The sequence below is a fragment of the Zalophus californianus genome, chromosome 1 (assembly GCF_009762305.2).
Source record: "Zalophus californianus isolate mZalCal1 chromosome 1, mZalCal1.pri.v2, whole genome shotgun sequence".
NCBI classification, from domain to species: domain Eukaryota; kingdom Metazoa; phylum Chordata; class Mammalia; order Carnivora; family Otariidae; genus Zalophus; species Zalophus californianus.
Window position 1 is genome coordinate 105351048 of NC_045595.1, and position 19327 is coordinate 105370374.

At 40.9% G+C, this 19327-nt stretch overlaps 1 protein-coding gene across 1 annotated transcript in view; it reads right to left on the reverse strand.

Moving 5' to 3' along the window:
* Positions 1-8247: 8247 nt before the first annotated feature.
* Positions 8248-19327, reverse strand: part of ERICH6 (glutamate rich 6) — a 33892-nt gene continuing 22812 nt past the window's right edge. The window contains 3 exon segments of the mRNA XM_027581861.2: positions 8248-8317; positions 12930-13183; positions 17126-17354. Of these exon segments, the coding sequence (XP_027437662.2) occupies positions 8248-8317; positions 12930-13183; positions 17126-17354 (553 nt within the window).

A 19327-nucleotide genomic window follows, 5' to 3' on the forward strand; every position in this document is an offset into this window, starting at 1 on the left:
TGAATAATATTCCCTTGTATGGATATACCACTTTCTATTGCATCAGTTGATGGACATTTGGGTTGTTTCTTTTGCCTGGTAAGAATAATGCTGCTATAAACATTTATGTGAAAATTTTTGTATGGAAATATGTTTTCAGTTCTCTTGGGTATATACCTAGGAGTGGAGTTACCAGGTCATTTGGTAACTTTATGTTTAGTACTTTTAGGAATGAACAGAATGGCTTTCCAAAGTGGCTGTACTGTTTTACATTTCCACCAGTATTGTATGAGTATTATAATTTCTCTACATCCTTGGCCAACACTTGAAATCTTATCTCAGTATTTGATTACAGCCATCCTTGTGGTTATGATGTAGTATTTCACTGAGGTTTTATTTGCATTTTTTTCTTGATAGCAGATGATGTTGATCTTCTCATGTGTTATTGGCCATTTGTATATCTTCCTTGGAGAAATGTCTATTGAGATCTTTTGCCCATTTTTAATCGGGTTATTTGTCTTATTTATGAGTTGTAAGAGTTCTTTATATATTCTGCATACCAGATTTTTATTAGATATATGATTTACAAATATTTTCTCCCATTCTGCAGGTTGTCTTTTTGCTTTCTTAATTGTGTCTTTTGAAGCACAAAAAATTTTAATATTGATGAACTGATGTATTTTCTTTTGGTGTCATGTCTGAAAACCATTGCCTAATTCAAGGTCATTGAGATTTATGCTTATGTTTTCTTTTAATGTTTTATAGTTTTAGTTCTTAAAGTTAGGTCTCTGATCCATTTTGCATTAATTTTTGTATATTGTATGAAGGGGGGGCCCAATTTTGTTATTTGCATATGAATATCCAGTTATCCCAGACCATTTGTTGAAAAGACTATTGTTTTCTTGTTGAATTGTGCTGTCACCTTGTCAAAAATCAATTGATTATAAATGCAAGAGTTTATATATGGATTCTCAATTCTGTTCCATTGATCTGCATGTCTAGCCTTATGCCAGGATGACACTATCTTGATCACTGTAGTTTTGTAGTAGGTTTTTTTTTAAGATTTATTTTTTTATTTTGAGAGAGAAAGAGCAAGGGGAGGGGCAGAGGGAGAGAGTAAGAGAGAGAGAGAGAGAGAATCTTAGCAGACTCTGCACTGAGCGTGGAGTCCAACGCAGGGCTCAATGCAGGGCTTGATCTCACAACCCTGAGATCATGACCTGAGCTGAAATCAAGAGTTGGATGCTTAACCGACTGAGCCACCCAGGCACCCCTGTAGTGAGTTTTAAATTAGGGGTGTATGAGTCCTTCAACTTTCTTCTGCCTTTTCAAAATTGTTTTGGGTATTCTGGGTCCCTTGCATTTCCACATGAATTTTAGGATTAGCTTGTCAATTTCTGCACAAAAGCCAGGATTTGGGTAGAAATTATGTTAATCTGTAGATCAGTTTGGAGAGTATTGCCATCCTAACAATATTAAGTCTTCTGATCCATGAACCTGGGTGTTATTCCATTTACTTAGGTTTTAATTTCTTTAAACAATATTTTGTAAATTTCAGTGTATAAGTCTTGGATTCTTTTGTTAAAATTATAACTAGGTATTTTATTTTTTGATGGTATCATAAATGGAACTGTTTTCTTAATTTCATTTCAGAATGTTCATTGCTAGTGTGTAGAAATACAATTTATTTTTGTATAGTAATCCTGTGTTCTGTAACTTGGCTGAAGTTGTGTATTTGTTCTAATATTTGTGTTTATGTGTGGATTACTTAGGCTTTTTTATATATAAGATCATTCCATCTGCAAATAGAGATAGTTTTACTTTTTTCTTTTTTGATCTGGATGCTTTTTATTTCTTTTTCTTGCCCTGACCAGAACCTCCAGTACAATGATAATTAGAAGTAACTAGAGCAGACATCCTTGCCTTTTCTGATCTTGGTGGAAAGCATCCAGTCTTTCACCTTTAAGCCTGATGCTAGCTGTGAAGTTTCCAGAGATGTCCTCTGTCAGGGTGAGGAAGTCCCCTGCTTTTTCTGCATTTATTGAAATGATCGTATTTTCTCCCTTTTACGCTGTATTATTGTCTGTTACATTCATTAATTTTCAGATGTTAAACCAGCCTTATATTTCTGGGATAAATTTCACTTGGTCACAGTGTATAATCTTTTTCATATGTTGCTGGATTTGGTTTACTAGTGTTTGTTGAGAATTTTTACATCTCTTTTCACAAGCAATGTAGATCTTTAGTTTCTTGGGCAATTTTTGTCTGATTTGCTATCAGGGTAATACTGGCCTCATACAATGAATGGGTTAGGAAGTGTCTATTCCTCTTCTGTTTTCTGGAACTTGTGAAGAACTCATCTTAATTCTTCTCTGACTATTTGGCAAAATTCACCAATGACACTATCTTTTCTTTGGGCCTGAGCTTTTCTTTGTGGAAATTTAAAAATTACTAATTTAATCTCTTTACTTATTATTATAGACCAAGTCACATTTTCCATTTCATTTTATGTCAGTTTCAGTATTTTGTGTATCCTGGCAATTTTTCCATTTCATTTAAATTATCTGATGTGTTAGCATACAGCTGCTCCTAGTTTTCCCTTATAATCCTTTTTATTTCTGTAAGTTTGGTAAATGTCCCCTCCTTTATTCCTGTTTGAAGTAATTTGAGTCTTCTCTCCTCCTTTGACTGGTCTAGCTAAAGGTTTGTCAATTCTGTTGATATTTTCAAAGAACCAAATTTTGGTGTCATTGATTTTTTTTTTCTATTGCTTTTCTACCTTCTGGAAACCAATAATAAAGAGAAAAATCTTTAAAGCAGCCGGTAGAACCCCAGACACATTGCTTATAGAGGCAGATGAAGCCCTGCAATACAGCAGATGATGGAATAGCCCTACACTTGAAACGGATGCAGTGATTCTTTAGAGAAGCAGATTAAACAAAAAAAGCACATTTCCTTTGAGTCTGAGGTTCTCAGCTTGATCTCTGCATGAGGCAGTATGCTTTACGAGACAGAACCCTTCGCTGCCCCTGAATTCCTGGACAACCACTGTGTCCCAGAGTTCTTCAGAGTAGAGGTGGTGATTTTTCTTTCCAGCACAAAGGGAAAGAGCACAAGGAGTAGGGCCCTGCTGCCCCTACCTACTGTGCTGGTCCCAGTGTCGGCAGGAGTCTGTGCTGATTAGGATGCTTTTAGGGAAACGGTTTTTCTCCCTGATGTTAGCCCTAATCCAGTCGTCATCAACCTTGGCTGCTCTGGAGAATCCGCTGGGAAGCTTTAATAAAAAATAATGAGGCCCATCTACATACCAGACCAATTTAAATTTAGAACCCAGGCCATCTGATTTTGTGCGTGTATATATGTGTGTGTGTATAAGTATAAAAATATACATATATATAATATAAAATGTATGTATATATATTTGTATGTTGTGTGGTGTTTGTTCGTTTATTTACTTATTATGTGGAACTTTTAAAATATATACCAAAGTAGAAAGAATAGTGATCTTCAAACTGGTGGTATATTGAAGAAGAGCTAGTTTGTATATTGTTTAAATGGATAAGGGTGGGTGTCATATTACATTAAGGTTGGTGGCATTTAGATTCCACTGAATTCATCTTAGAAAGTAATGTTTTATTTCAAAATGTCAAGATTCACAGTACATTAGAAATTACGTTCCTCACAACCTCTTAAACTTATTATGAATCCTTCCTTATAGACATCAAATGAAAGATATGCAAGGGAAAACATGCATTAAAAACATTTTTTTAAGGGCACGAGAAGGGAAAAGTTTGACATCACTGGTCTGGATGGATCGCTTTTTTCCTTCTGGAGGGCCTGTGGCCATTCACTAGGATATAATTTATTTTAAACCTTGTCTAGTTCAAAGGTTTAAACCTTTAGTTCAATGAAGCAGAAATGGATCCATACCCTACAATTTCATCTGTTTTAGGACTGATAAACAATAAGTGCGGCAGAAACTTAAATACGCCCTTACAGAATTGTGTGTGTATGTTTGATCTAGCACTTTCTATCTAATCTGTGGGTAACAGAGAAGCCAGTGTGCTTGTATGACACAAAGTTACTTTCACTATTTTTAATACTTATTAATATAACTTAATAGTAATAATGAAATCATTCTCTTCTGAAATCAGCTTTCCATTCCTATTAGTACTTTTAAACTATTCTGTGATGGATTTCTAATTCTGTTGGTCCTCAGAAGAGAGGTGAGGTCCTTTCCTGGTTTGGGAAGGACTGTGTGAATGGGCTGCTGCGATCCTCGCACGAGCTTTGCCGGGTCTCCGTAGCAATCATAGTGGTTCCAAAGGCTGAGCACAGCTTGCCACTGGCTGGGCACCCTATTCTCTCTCATGGCCACTATAGCTATGGGACGTTGATTTTATCTTTTTCATTTTACAGCTGAGAGAACTGAGGCTCACAGAGGTTCAGTAACCAGCCCAAGGGCACAAAGCTAGTTGGAGAAGTGGGACTCGCCCCTGGAGGGTCTAACTGATGATTTCCACGTCAGCCCATGGCTCTCAGGGCTCTGGCTCTGGGCAAAGAGCATCCAGGTGAGGAACAGGAAGAACACTGGATCAGATCTGAAGACCAGGGCTCACTTTCTAGTTCCACTGTCTGGTCAGCTGTGAGACCTAAGTAAGTCACTTAGCATCTTTCAGTCTGTGGTGGTGTTGGAAATTTGCAGGATTATGTGAGATTTAAACTATAATCAATGGAGGTGTATGACAGAGGATTAGTTTACCCTGTCTCCCACTCTTATTTTGTTGTAGAATTAGTCAAAAACCATCATATCTACCTTTTGACCACAGAGGAGTTCATAAAACATCATTTGATTTTATGGAATTAGGAATGAGATTTTTTCCCCATCTCTTGAATGCTGCAGTGAATGGATTGTCAAGTGCTTGGAAGTGTATGGAAGTGTGTAGTATCCCTGCATAATTCTGGCACTGGGGAAAGGGGTCAGGCAGTGTGGACACAGGAAAATGTAGCACATCTTTTTAGATAGAAAAATATCACCTGTGAGCATTCCAGATAATCCGTGAATGGAATGAACCTGAGTAAAGAATGTCTAAATGGTTCATGTTAAGCTCTGAATCTGGTCTCTGTCTCTGGTGAATTATGTAAGGGTAGAGTTAAAAAACAAGAATGTCATGTATTAAAGGAACATCACTTATTCTTTGGCTGAGGAAAGAAGAAATTTCTAAGTTCTGGTTACCTGGTCTGATTCCCTCCTCTAATTTCAAGAATCCAGTTAAAGCTTCTGCTGACTCAAAGATTGTTTCTTCTCCTAAAAAATTCTTCAAGTGCCTTCTATGTTTGCTTGCTTGCTTCTGGCTAGCCTTTTAAAAGAGAACAAAAGACCAATTTTGGATATTAAAAATACATATAAAGAATAATTAATGAAGGCCCAAGAACTTACCATCTTGTTTGAGAGATAGTCAAAGCCCCTGCATCCCTCTCCCCATCATGTAAGCCTCCAGTGGGAAGCACTAGCCTGAAACCTGACATCTATCACTCCCATGCCTTTCTTCATAATTTTCCTACATGGGTGTGTCTACCTAAATGGTATGTGGGATTGCTTTGCATGTTTTAAGACTTTATATAAATAGAATAATACTGAAGGTATTCCTCTTCCCTTTTGATTTTTCCCTTCAAAATGGGAATGTTTTTGAGGGTTATTTTGACTCAGATAGTTCTAGTTTATTCATTTTCACTGTTGTATGGAATTCCACTGTATGAAGACACCATGTCTTAGTTTGGGCTGCTATAACAAAGTACCACAGACTTGATAGCTTATAAACAACACGAATTCATTTTTTACAGTTCTGGAAGCCAGAAGTCTGAGATCAGGGTGTCAGTATGGGTGGGTTCTGGTGAAAGCCCTCCTCTGGGTTGCAGACTGATTTTTCATTTTATTCTTAACGTGGAGGAAAGAGCATGAGCTAACTCTCTGGGTTCTTCTTATAATGGCACTATCCTCATTCTAAAGAGCCCGGTCTTTATGACCTAATAATCTCCCAAAGGCCCCCACTTCCAAAGACCACCACATTGGGGATTAGATTTCAACATATGAGTTTTGGAGGAACACAAACATTCAGTCCATAACACACCACAATTTACCTGTTCTTCTGTCGATGGACAATTTGTTTTGCTATTATAAACTGCTGTAGTGCACAAGCTTGTTTTTGTCTCCTTGTGTTGGGTATACACACCCTCAGCTTTATTAGTGTAGATTGCTGGCCAAAGTGATGCTGCCAGTTTATATTTTCTCCAAAGGTACTTGGGTGTCCCCATGGCTTTTCATCCTTGCTCCCAGCTGTCATTACTGGGTAGGACAGAGAAAAAGTGTAGGGTCAACTCCGCAGACTGGAAATTGGAGCCCCTTTTAAAGAAAAGGACAAGTGTCTGTGGAATAAAATCCAAACTCCTTACCATGGCACACACGGCCCTGCCTTGCCTGACCAACCTCTCCAGCCTCACTTCATTCTGGGTGGCCTTCTTTCTGTGACAGAAACATACTGGCAAACTCATTCCCACCTCAGAGTTGGATGCTCTCTCTGCCTAGCACTCTCCTCCCAGCTCATTGCATGACCGTTTTTTTTTTTTTAAGATTTTATTTATTTATGTGAGAGAGAGGGAGAACGAGAGAGAGAGAGCATGAGACGGGGGGAGGGTCAGAGGAGAAGCAGACCCCCTGCTGAGCAGGGAGCCTGATGTGGGACTCGAGCCTGGGACTCCAGGATCATGACCTGAGCCAAAGGCAGATGCTCAACCAACTGAGTTGTCCAGGTGCCCAGCATGACTGGTTTCTTCTCAACCTTTGTATATCAGCCCCTCGGAGAGGCCTTCTCTGAACACAATATAAAGTAGTCCTCCTATTTATCTTCCTACCTAACCCATAGCTCTCATTCACATTACTGGTTTTTTTTTTTTTTCACTGTATTTATCAGAATTTGAAATTATTTACTTTGTTTCTCTCACTGGAATATAAACTCTATGAGGGCCACATACGATGCCTGACATGTGCCAAATTTTTATTGAGTGAATGAATGTACACATTGATGCCTTCTCCACTTGGTGACTTGTTACCCCTTCCTATCACTTTTCCCACATTCACTGTCCCAGCATTTTTCTGGTCACTGGTGCATGTATAGATTAGGGTGAATGTAGAGGACCCTGATGGTATCCTATACAGACACACTGTCTAGTGCTATCTGTTTCCTTCTGAGATGTCCCAAGATCTCAGGCATTGACTCTATCCATAGTTGAACCTTCCTCTTTGGACTAAAGTCAGGCCACCCCCCCCCCCCCACCTGCAATGCCCAGAACCAATGACTCCCACCATCTTTCTGGAGGTCGTTGTTGCTTCCGTAAAGTGCTTAGTAAAGAATGAGGTTTGCCTGACTCACCTCTGGCCCTTTCTTGCTAACTGATGGTGAGGAAGACTCCTCAAGGCTCTGAGAATAATTCATTTACTCATCGTCTGGGCAGTGGTGACTTTGTGGGCATCATTTGAATCACCGGTGATTCCTGCATCCAGTTGACCTACTAAAGGATTACTTGTTGCTTCTGGGAGAAAATACTGTGATTATTCTGAGATCGATCAGTTGATTCGCTCACCTTTGTGCCCTCCACCCTCATGACACCTAGATCCTGGGCTGGGACAGGTGGTCTCTTTTGGGTGCTCCCTGTACTACTTCCAATCACTGCACTTACCTCATTGTTGTGTCATGCTCTCTTTTTCCCTGAGGAGAGGAAACTATGAGTTTAAACTTTGTATCACCAGTGCTTGGCACAAAGGAGTCATTTAATAAATGTTTATTAAGCAGATGAACAAATAAATGGGGTGAATTCTAGACCTGGAATGAAAACCTGGTTTATGAATACATTTGATTCATACAGAGAGAGTACCAGCTGTGTGTGTGACAGAAATTTGTAAGCAGGCACAGCACAGCTCCAGAGAAAACCAGGTTCTCCACACACTGTTGAGGTAAGAACTAGCCTTTGAACTGGGGGCACTGTTAGTCTGTCCTTAGGCTGGGGCAGCGACGCGACACCCAGAATTCTGCTCCATGCCGTGTATGTCCCCAGTAGAGATTTCCCTTTGTTGATTCATTCAGCATTTGTCAGGTGCTTGTAGGTTTTCCCAGGAACAGGCAAGCAAGAGGCGGATTGTTTTCCCACTGTGTTGTCACTTTGCTTGATGGTTTCACACAGAGGAAGTGCCCGCGGTATTTGGAAAATGATTCAATTGAGCATCATCTCTGAAGAATCTGGATGGACGTTGCACCGTTGTTTTCGTTTCTCAGTGCCAGTCCTGTAGAGCAGTGTGTAAAAAGTGGGTGAGGAGAGCAGTGTTGGTTTGCACCTAGACTTTTCTGTGCAGCTTCTACTGCTGGGCCACCATGAGGTGTGACAGAGAGAGTTCAGCGGTTCTCTTTCTGGCTGTGGACACACATACAGTCTCTTTATCACCTGCTTTTGATTTGCCAGTTTGGCTCCAACCAGGGTATTCCTAGTTCCTGCATTTCACTCTGTGTCACAGGGGAAAAAATGACAAGACACGCCCCATCGCTCCCCATAGCTTTTCAGCCTTTTAGCTAAGATCAAGTGTAGTGTCTGCTAAGACACTCCCTCCAAAGAAGCGTGTAATTTGAGGAGAGTTATCTTTTCACTCTAGGTTGTCTTGTGCCGGCTTCAGCAAGACGACTAGGCGATGTGTTTTTGAAACAGTTTAACCCATTTCATAGTGCCTCAGCTATATTTACATGCTCTAAAGTTATTTTCTTTTTCTAAATTGAATATATTCCTAAAAGATTCCTTACATTGTTTCTGGAATAAGGTAGAGCACAAAATATACATATGTAATATTTGTTGTAGGAAAATGAAACAGTAGAATGATCATAATAAATTTCTTAGTTTGAAGTAAAATATATTTTTAAATCACCCTTTGTGTGTTATCTAACACAGTTGGAGAAAAGCACAGTTCATTTCTGTGTTTTAAAAAATTATTATTAAAGTATAACATTTGCTTCTGAATATGTGATTGGCATCCTACCCGTTACCAATTTTATTTAGTACCTTCATTAAAATTTAAACTTGAAAAGATTTTGCTTTATTCATTCATTTATTTTTTTATAAACTGGTAGTGAATTTACCTGTGAAAATGGAAATACTAACAGTTCCAGAAGGTATTTGTTTCTTTACTAAAAAATAGTGTGCATTTAATTTATTGGCTTATTTAGTAGCTCTCCATTTAGTAGAGATTAATTTCTACAACTTTCTTTGGGGAGTAGAAATGTAATTTTTTTTTAAAGATTTTATTTATTTATTTGACAGAGAGAGACAGCAAGAGCAAGAACACAAGCAGGGGGAGTGGGAGAGGGAGAAGCAGGCTCCCCGCGGAGCAGGGAGCCCGATGCGGGACTCGATCCCAGGACCCTGGGATCATGACTTGAGCCGAAGGCAGACGCTTAACGACTGAGCCACCCAGGTGCCCAGAAATGTAATTTTCTTCCTATTTTTTTAAATTTAATTTTATTATGTTATGTTAATCACCATACATTACATCATTAGTTTTTGATGTAGTGTTCCATGATTCATTGTATAACACCCAGTGCTCCATGCAGTACGTGCCCTCTTTAATACCCATCACCAGGCTAACCCATCCCCCCACACCCCTCCCCTCTAGAACCCTCAGTTTGTTTCTCAGAGTCCATAGTCTCTCATGGTTTGTCTCCCCCTCTGATTTCCCCTTCATTTTTCCCTTCCTACTATCCTTTTTTTTTTTTTTAACATATAATGTTATTATTTGTTTCAGAGGTACAGGTCTGTGATTCAACAGTCTTACACAATTCACAGCACTCACCATAGCACATACCCTCCTGGTGTCTATCACCCAGCCACCCCATCCCTCCCACCCCCCCCAGCACTCCAGCAACACTGTTTGTTTCCTGAGATTAAGAATTCCTCATATCAGTGAGATCATATGATACTTGTCTTTCTCTGATTGACTTATTTTGCTTAGCATAATACCCTCTAGTTCCATCCACGTCATTGCAAATGGCAAGATTTCGGTTTTTTTGATGGCTGCATAATATTCCATTGTATGTATATACCACATCTTCTTTATCCATTTGTCTCTTGATGGACATTTTGGCTCTTTCCACAGTTTGGCTATTGTGGACATTGCTGCTATAAGCATTGGGGTGCATGTACCCCTTCGGATCACTACATTTGTATCTTTGGGGTAAATACCCAGTAGTGCAATTGCTGGGTTGTACAGTAGCTCTATTTTCAACGTTTTGAGGAACCTCTATACTGTTTTCCAGAGTCGCTGCTCCAGCTTTCAAAATGCTTATTGGCAATGACTGATTCCCATGCTTGAAAAAAAATTTTTTTAAAAACATATCCAGGGGTGCCCCGGTGGCTCAGTTGGTTAAGCGTCTGCCTTTGGCTCAGATCATGATCCCAGGGTCCTGGGATTGAGTCCCACATTGGGCTCCCTGCTCAGTGGGGAGCCTGCTTCTCCCTCTCCTTTTGCCTCTCCCTCTGCTTGTGCTCTCTCTCTCTCTCAAATAAATAAAAAATCTTTGAAAAAATATCCATACATAAATACAGATAAGGGACTAGAAAGAAATAGAGCACAATATTAAAGATGACTGTCTCCCTGTGGTGGGATTATGAGTACTTTTAAAATCTTTATACTTTTCTGTAATCTCCCAAATTTTCTACAACAAGTTGGTATTACTTTTGTTAGCAGAAAAGGCCACCAATGAAATGTACTTTAAAATATTTGACTCATGTATCATAAAAAGTTTGTGTAGGCTGATACATCGGACATGATTTTTACATCTTGATCCAGGCCGGGCTTTGCTGAACACACTTTGCTGCCAACTTTACCTGGAGCAAAGTGTAATTTCTTTGCTTATCAGTTACATTGAAGTGCATATATGTGTCTTCTTAAAATATGATCATTTTATCTGTCAGAAATGTATACATAAAATCTAAAATATGCATAAACAAAATAAAAATAAAAGTCATAATCCTGAGATCAGAAATGAAGAGAGACAAAGATTTGTAGTACTCCTTTAAGCTTTAAGTACATCAGTAATTAACATTTACATCTGGGAAAACCTACACATTTAAAGTGTTTTCTTCTCCTTCAATTTATGTAGTGTTAGTATATGACAACTTTATGGCCATAAGAGTTTAATTTTTTTGAAGAGGTTGTTATTGTGAAAAAAAGGAAAAACCACCCATGAATTAGCAGAGTGGATTATTCAAAACTGGGCGCCTGGGTGGCTCAGTTGGTTAAGTGACTGCCTTCGGCTCAGGTCATGATCCTGGAGTCCCGGGATCGAGTCCCGCATAGGGCTCCCTGCTCAGCGGGGAGTCTGCTTCTCCCTCTGACCCTCTTTCCTCTCATGCTCTCTATCTCTCATTCTCTCTCTCTCAAATAAATAAAATCTTTAAAAAAAAAACACTGAGATTGCCTAAAACAACCATATGAAAAAGCAGACATTGATATATATAAAATCTATGGCATACCCCAATCTACTTTTTGTATATATATACTCAAAGTAAGATATGTCATTATTGTTATTTTTAACAACCCAATCCTTTAAATAAATAAAACTGCCTTGAGATATGACCCTAATAGATTAATAGATATAGATATGTTCTTCACTTGGAAACATTTTTATTTTTAATACATTTTTAAAGAAGCAACATCAATTTCTTTATTACATGTAATTATTTTTATTTCTTTATTTTTAATTTTTTAAAAGATTTTATTTGTTTGAGAGAGAGAGAATGAGAGAGATAAAGAGAGCACGAGAGGGGGGAGGGTCAGAGGGAGAAGCAGACTCCCTGCTGAGCGGGGAGCCCGATGCAGGACTCGATCCCAGGACTCCAGGATCGTGACCTGAGCCGAAGGCAGTCGCTTAACCAACTGAGCCACCCAGGCGCCCTACATGTAATTATTTTTAAAGTTAAGATAATTTTAAAAGGTGAAAGCTTTATCTGATCTGAAGAGAAACCAGAGTATAAAAGTGAAGATAATTTTAAATAACATTCTGTCACTAAACATGAAGCCACATGATAAACGATGTCATTTCTTTATCCTGCCAGTCTCCAATTAATCAAGGCCTCATTCAGTATCCACTCTGGGTTTAGCTTCCCAAAATAATTCTTACTGATGTACAAAAAACAGATTCAGTTAAGGCTTTGTTGTGATTGTTATGTGTTGTACTAATGTGCTATTTTTTCAGGGCTATACAGATACACCTTCAATTAGTTTAATATTTGTCTTACTTGATAGAAACTAAAAGTTCATCCATCAGTGAAAAGGAAGAGGGGAGAAGGCAAAAATAAAATTGGAACACTTAGCATTGATCAAGATCTGAGTCTAGGAACCTCTGTCCATTCCCCAGGGAGAGGCCTGTAGGTTGCGAGGTGGGCAGGAGGGGTGGACGTGGGGTAGATGGCCCCTTCTTGTGATCCTGCGCTCCTCTGTGCGGCTGCGGCTCATCCGAAGAGCTCCGGCTCACTGTGGTGCTGTTGGCTTCACGGCCTCCTGAGATTCCTTCTCCTCCGGATTTCCCAAGAGCCAGCAGGGGATTTCCTTGACCTTCACTTCCGGAGCCTTTCGGATGGTTTTGGAAGCATCTAATCCTCCCTGCTTTCGGTTTTCCTGATAGAACTCTGATAATGGACACTTAGGAATGACCACGCTCATTCTCCCGTGTCCCGAAGGTGAGTAGTTTGGTTTTCCGACTACGAATGTAAGCTACTGGTGACTCAGGATGTGTTCTAAACGTGCAATAAAGCATATTTCTTGGTATTCCCTGCTCATTACATTTTTCTTGAAATCTCTCAGGCCCCCTCCCAAAATAAAAAATGAAGGCACCATCATTTGTTAAGTGTTTTCATTTATTATAGCTGATATTGTTTTTATTGTATCTTTCTTTATACCGGAATTGTGACAAAGGGCAATTAGTTTTACAGAAAGTGAGGAAAGGTAGGAAGGTTGCTTTAATTTTTCCCAAACCTGGCTGGAGGGAAAGTGGGCACATCCTTCAAGTTTATGAAACAGGCGTCGAATCTTTATTAAATTGGCCAGCAGCAGCAGGTCATCCCCATTCAGGTACCGGAGAACTGGAATCTCCTCAGGGTTAGGGAGCTTTTCAGCAAAAAGAAAGAGAAGGGAAGCTCAGGGTCCACCTGTGGCAGCGGGGAGGCGGGAGGACGTGAGCGGGCGGCACTAATTTTGGAGCTGGATCCCCTGAGTCTCATTATCTACAAACGGGGGGCAGCGGTGTTAATCTCATCTGAAGGAAGAATGAGCTAGAATGCTCTGGAGATTTGAGAGACCACAGCAGGCCCGACCACATAGAATTTGGACACTTTCAAAGCCTTACAATTTATTCAAGTAATGTCTCAGCGTATACTGAGGGGAGCGCCAAGATGCCGCGAGCACGGTCCCTTCGCGGGGCGATGCCCAGTGGGGAGAGCGTGGTCAGTGCTGGGCTGGAGGCTAGGAAGGCCCTGCGCGGGCACCCTTCCTCAGAGACGGCGGCACCTCAGCCGAGCTTTCAAGTAGGATCCGGACGGCTGAAGCTCCGTTCCTTCTAACCTGTGCCGCTACCTCCAGGAAGCAGGTCCGCATTAACCTTTCCCTGAGCCTCCCTTGGCCTCTGCTCTTCCCCTGCCTCACAGCCTTTGGTGATGCAGGGGGATGTCGCCTCCTTGCAGCGGCAGGAAGGGGAATGGCTCTGTCAGGACAGTCTCACCTGTGTGTGTGTTTCCCGTGTGTGGATTCAGGACCAGCGGAGGAGGGGCGTTTAGCCTCAGTGGGGTGGGCTAAATGCAAGCTGAACCACTACCTGCCGCGAGCCGAGTGACCACCCACCTGCAAGAGACGCGGAACGCACCGCCTTCCCTCCGGCGTCGGCGTCGGCGTCGGCATCGGAAGGGAGGGAGGGAGGGAGGGAAGGGGGGAGGGACGGCCGGCCGGGGAGGGAGTGTGAGATGGAGGAGTAACAAAGAATGCACCAGCATTTTTAACTTCCCTTCAATCCCGAATTCCATAGAATCACAGAAAACTTTTTAAGAGAGTAAATCAATAATGGTTCTAGGAAATAGAAAAGATTTAGATCAGCAGGAATAATCTTACGGAATTCCTGAATATCAAAAAACGGATGGGACATAGCCATAGAGAGATAAACGACCATAGAGAGATAAACGACCAAATGAAACCACTAACCCAAACACACACATCCTGAGATCAAAGTTAACGGAAGTGAGAAGGAGGAGGGGCCCTGAGGTAAATATTAGAAGGATCAGTTAATCAGTTGGGAGGCAGCCCTTACGTGGGTGGGGGTGTTCCCGTTTTTCAACCCTGGTGCCCCCAGGCTGCACAGGCTGGAGCTGGAAGTCTGGCACTGGGGCTAGGCTTCTACCCCTCAACAGCGCATACCACTTTCCCACAGTCCCCACACACAAACTTCAGTAAGCAGAACATGCAGGAAAGCAGGGATTCTCAAATACAAAATGAACACACAACCAGGAATCACCAAATATCTGAGGAAATTTGAGGCCGTGAGAGAGAGGCCAGATTTACCTGTCAGAGATACCAATACTCAGGGAGACAGTAGCCAGAGGAAGACTCTGGGATATATATGGTAAATATCTTCTGAGGGATTGGAGAAAATTATTGTTGTCAAAGAGAAGCAATAACTAGAGGACTTGGAAATTCTAGGCATATAGAAAAAAAGAGGTGTTAACAATTTTAGAGTGATCATTAAAATCAAACGTATTAAAAGATTAAGTCTATTAGGTTGGGGAAAGCAAAAAATCCAGTTATATACTGTTTGCAAGAGACACATCTAACTTAAAACTGTATAAAAACATCGAAAATCAAAGGATGCAAAAAATGTACCAAGCAAATGCTAACAAAAAAGAAAGCAGGTGTAGCAATTTAACATCATACAGAATAGCATTTGAGGCAAAGGTCACTAGTAGGGACATTGGGAATAATACATATTGATAATATTATAATCTATTTGTCAAAATAAAAAAAAAAAGAACTTCACTGATTACACTGAGCCCCGTAATGGGCAGAGCTGAAGAGCTAATATGTGCGTGAGGTGGAAGATCAGGCCGGCCCAAGGCAGAAGGCACAAGGTGCCAAGAAGATAGTCAACATCTTGAATTTCCTAATGACAGAGCCTTAAGAGTCAACCTGGGGAAGGCCGGAAGCAGGGAGACTCATTAGGAAGCTCTTACAATGATCTAAACAAGAGATGGACTCGGCCCAAGAGGCAGACAAGAAGGATGGTATGAGAGGACATGAGAAGGTTTGAGACCAAGGGTTTGAGACCGGAGCTGTGTGGGAGGTAGGGTTTAGAGGACCTGCAGGGAACAGATGTGAGGCTGTGACATGGAGAGGGGGAGTACTGCTCCAAAGTGGCCTGAGCACCGAAGGAACTCAGTTGTCATTGTCCACGGTGGAGAAGACTGAGGGTGGGGCAAGCTCTAAGATGTAATTTCGCTAAGTTTTTAATGCCCTCTTAGACACGCAAACAGAGATGCAGGGTTGGAATCCGGGATGTGCAAAGCTAAGAGTTCATGGGAGAGAAGATGAAAGGGTTATCAAGATGAAGGTGGTATTTAAGGACAGGAGACTCCATGAGACCACCCAGGGAGTGATTCACGTAAGGAGATGAAGAAGAGCCCCAGGGAGAGGCCTGGAGCCCCTCAATATGTAGAAAATGGGGAGGTGAAGAGAGTCAGCAAAGAAAAATGAGAAGGAACAGTCCCCGAGGTGGAAGGAAAATCAAGGGAGAGGAGTGTCCTGGAAGCAAGGCAAGAAATGCTTCTAGGAGGAGGAAGTGAATAATTGGCCGGTGCCACTGGGAGGCCGCTCTATGTGGCATAAATTAACTATAGTGCATATGAAACGTTATGGAGCAATTAAAAATAAAATAGACAAATATGCCTGGAAATGTAGACATGGAAAAACCCCTAATACTCCTTAAATGGAAAATGAAAGCAAAGAGAATCCCCCCAACAATACAAGCAATAGGATTCAACTTTTATTTTAAAAAAGATGTGTAGGAATAATTTATAAATACACTGAACAGAGGAATACTAAATTCAGGGTGGTGATTACTTTTGGGAAAGGGGTTAGAAAAGATGAAAGGATGAAAGTGGAATCTCGATTTTTTTTATTTATCTCTATCTCTATATCTATATATATTTCAACATTAATGACATATAATTGACAAAGTCTATATGGAGCTATCGTTTACTGAGTACTTAGTTGGTACCAAGCACCATGCTAAGTAATTAGCATTCGCATTGAATCTTCACAGCTATCTATTTGGTGGGAATCATTATCCTCATCTTATAGAAGAGGGAACTGAAGTTCAAGTTCACCCACTTAGCTAAGTGGCAAAGTTGAGGTATGAAACTGTGTCCCTGTAACCTGAAGACCACGTTCTTAACCACTGCCAGTTACTGAGAATGTCTTCGAGGCCATGCCCTGGGTGGGGTAGAGGAATCAGTAAGGCAGAGATTTTGTCCTTCTGGAGCTCACCATCTGGTAGGAAAGGCAGGCCCAAGGGCAAGTAAGGCGGCATGGTCCAGCAAGCGCAGGGACAGTGGATACCCTAGGGAAAGCCATGATGGACCCTGATTGGGCGAAGGGCTAGGAGGTCTGGGAAGTGTCTCCAAGGAGATGGGACTTATGCTTGGTCTTGAACATGGTTAGAACCCGGGTCTCCTGACTCAGCCCAGGGCTTTCTGCTATAGCACGAAGGAAAAACATACACAATACAAAATCCTAAAACCAAACCCCCAAAGTAGCACTACTTGGGCACAGAGTAAACACAGTAAATGTTAGTTGGATCCACTCTGAACTAAAAGGAACTTCTGAAGAACAAACAAAAAGCTTACCTCAATTCCATATGAAATTTTCATTATGTGTTTTTTTCATTGAATTCCAAAACTCTTAGTGGACAGTAGATTACACACAAGTATAATCTGTCAGTAATAACATTAACAAAAGTCATTTACTCTTATTATTCTAAATGCTTTGAACTGTTTTCAAAAATGTACCTACCTTCACTTTGGTCCCAACGCTGATTCTTGCCTGTTGGCCCATTGCTAGAAAAGTGATTGAAATCTTGTCTTGTTCTAGGATGCGAATTCCAATGTAATGGTTCAAAGCCAGAAAGACAGGTTTAAATGAAACAAAGGGTGAGGAAGCGACAGAACTGGACCAATTCCAAGCCCTTATTCTGTTGCCAGCTTGATCTGAGTATTGACCTCCCAAGATATTGATGTATACCCTGGGCAGAAAGGAAATTAAAAATTATAAACAGTAACATTATACTTCGACCTTAAATTTAGCCCTGTCACTTGCTAGCCAAGGGGAGCAACAGTTAATGCTAGCCAACAGCATATGAATAGCGCAAAACCTCAGGTAATCGTGGGAATGATAATACTGTGACTGAATTTCATACTAAGTTAAAGTGGTGGATCCAATCCAAGACCTACTGATAAACCAAACTGGGTCCCAAAGAGAGAACTGGGATCGTAAAGGGGTCTGGAAAACTGTGTGCTGGGAAGAATGAAGGGGGAGCAGGGAAGGTTTAGTCTAGACAAGAAGACATGTAGGAGAGGCGAGCAGGCTGTACCCGAAGAGGGGAGAAGACCAGTGCTTAGATTTTCCCCAGGACAAAATGAAGACCAGTGGCTCTAAGTCTTGGGGGAGGTCCCATTGGCCTCAGTACAGGACAGCTGTGTTCTAACAGTACCCAGCAATTGGGAGCCAGGAATCCTTCTAGGAGGGCTCTCATCAGGGCCAGGTGTGGGCAGGAGAGGCTCAGGGAACATCTCTCAGATGACTCAGAGTGCCAGTGAAGAGCCTTGTGATGGAGCACAAGGTGGAGCTTAGACTAACAGGGTCTCCCCAGTCTCTTGGTGTAGCTGATGCCACATTTTACTACATTACATGCATATTAGGCCCAGCACAGTCTGAGCTCCAGTGGCACTAAGGACTGCCATTCTACTTAGTTATCTCCTCTTCTCTCACCTTCTTCCAACTTGGATCGCCATCGCTTTCTTGAGGAGAGGGAAGAGGTACAGTTCTGGGTATTTAGAAAGTTGGCTGAATTTGATAATAAATTATATTTTTAAAACTAGATGAATTGGCCATGAGGGGCCCTAGAGTAAGATCACATTTTATTTCCCCACTGTTGATTAATGGCAGTTATCTAATACCAAAAGTGCAAATGAGAAATTGCGGTGATGATCTTACTGTATGTGGGAGGAGGAAGTTTCCTTTTGTCTTGAAATATGGATGGAAATAATACTTGGCTAAAATTATGTAGATAAATTGTTCATTTAATAAACATTATTTGAGTCTATATCATGTACAGATACATGCTTGTAGTGGCAAAGATTCAGAGTATGCCTTCAAAGAACATGGGGCCAGCAGGGGAGATGAGCTTGCTACACGAAAGGCAGAGGCAGCTAGAAGGGGCACTGAGAGTATGCAGAAGTCGCATCAGAGGACCAGGGATCCAGCTAGTGGGTCAGGGGACTTCACAGACAGGGCAAATGTCCTAGAAACCAATGGATATCTGGTGACAATTAATACAGTACCAGACCAGATGTAATACAGAATTGTTATTGAACCCTGAAGGATAAATAGAAATTCTCCACTACACATAGGGTTAATGGACTGACTACTGCATTAGACCTGAAAAACACAAATGTCTTAATTTTCTCAAGTACTGGCAGAATGTCCAGACTTTGTCAATTATGAACGGAATTTCTCAAGATGAGATTGTTATTCCTGTAAATAATTTAAAGGGGAATAGTATCTCTTTCTGAAAAGCTCAGGAAGTTGGAAGTGCCTTTGAAGTTAGAACACAAATTTCACTTTCTCAGGCTAAATGAAATAATGCAAAGTCACAGAGTAGATAAGTTCGTAGATCAAAATAAGATCAGGATCTGCTGAGATTTTGTTTGTATGTTATTGTTGGTTGTGGCTATAGGAATCTTGGAATGGTTATAGATATATCTCAAAACATAACACACACACACACACAAACTATAACAACACAGTGTGGCAGCTATCCATTGTAAATTATTTCCATAGATGAGGTAGTATAACATTAACAGGCATAGGCTCTAGAGAGACCACCTGGATTCATATCACAAATCCCTTGGGTGACCATATAATTTGTTTAGAGACTTTTTTCTAATGTTGAAATCACAAAGTTCATATTTTCTTACATTTTATAGAAAGAATATG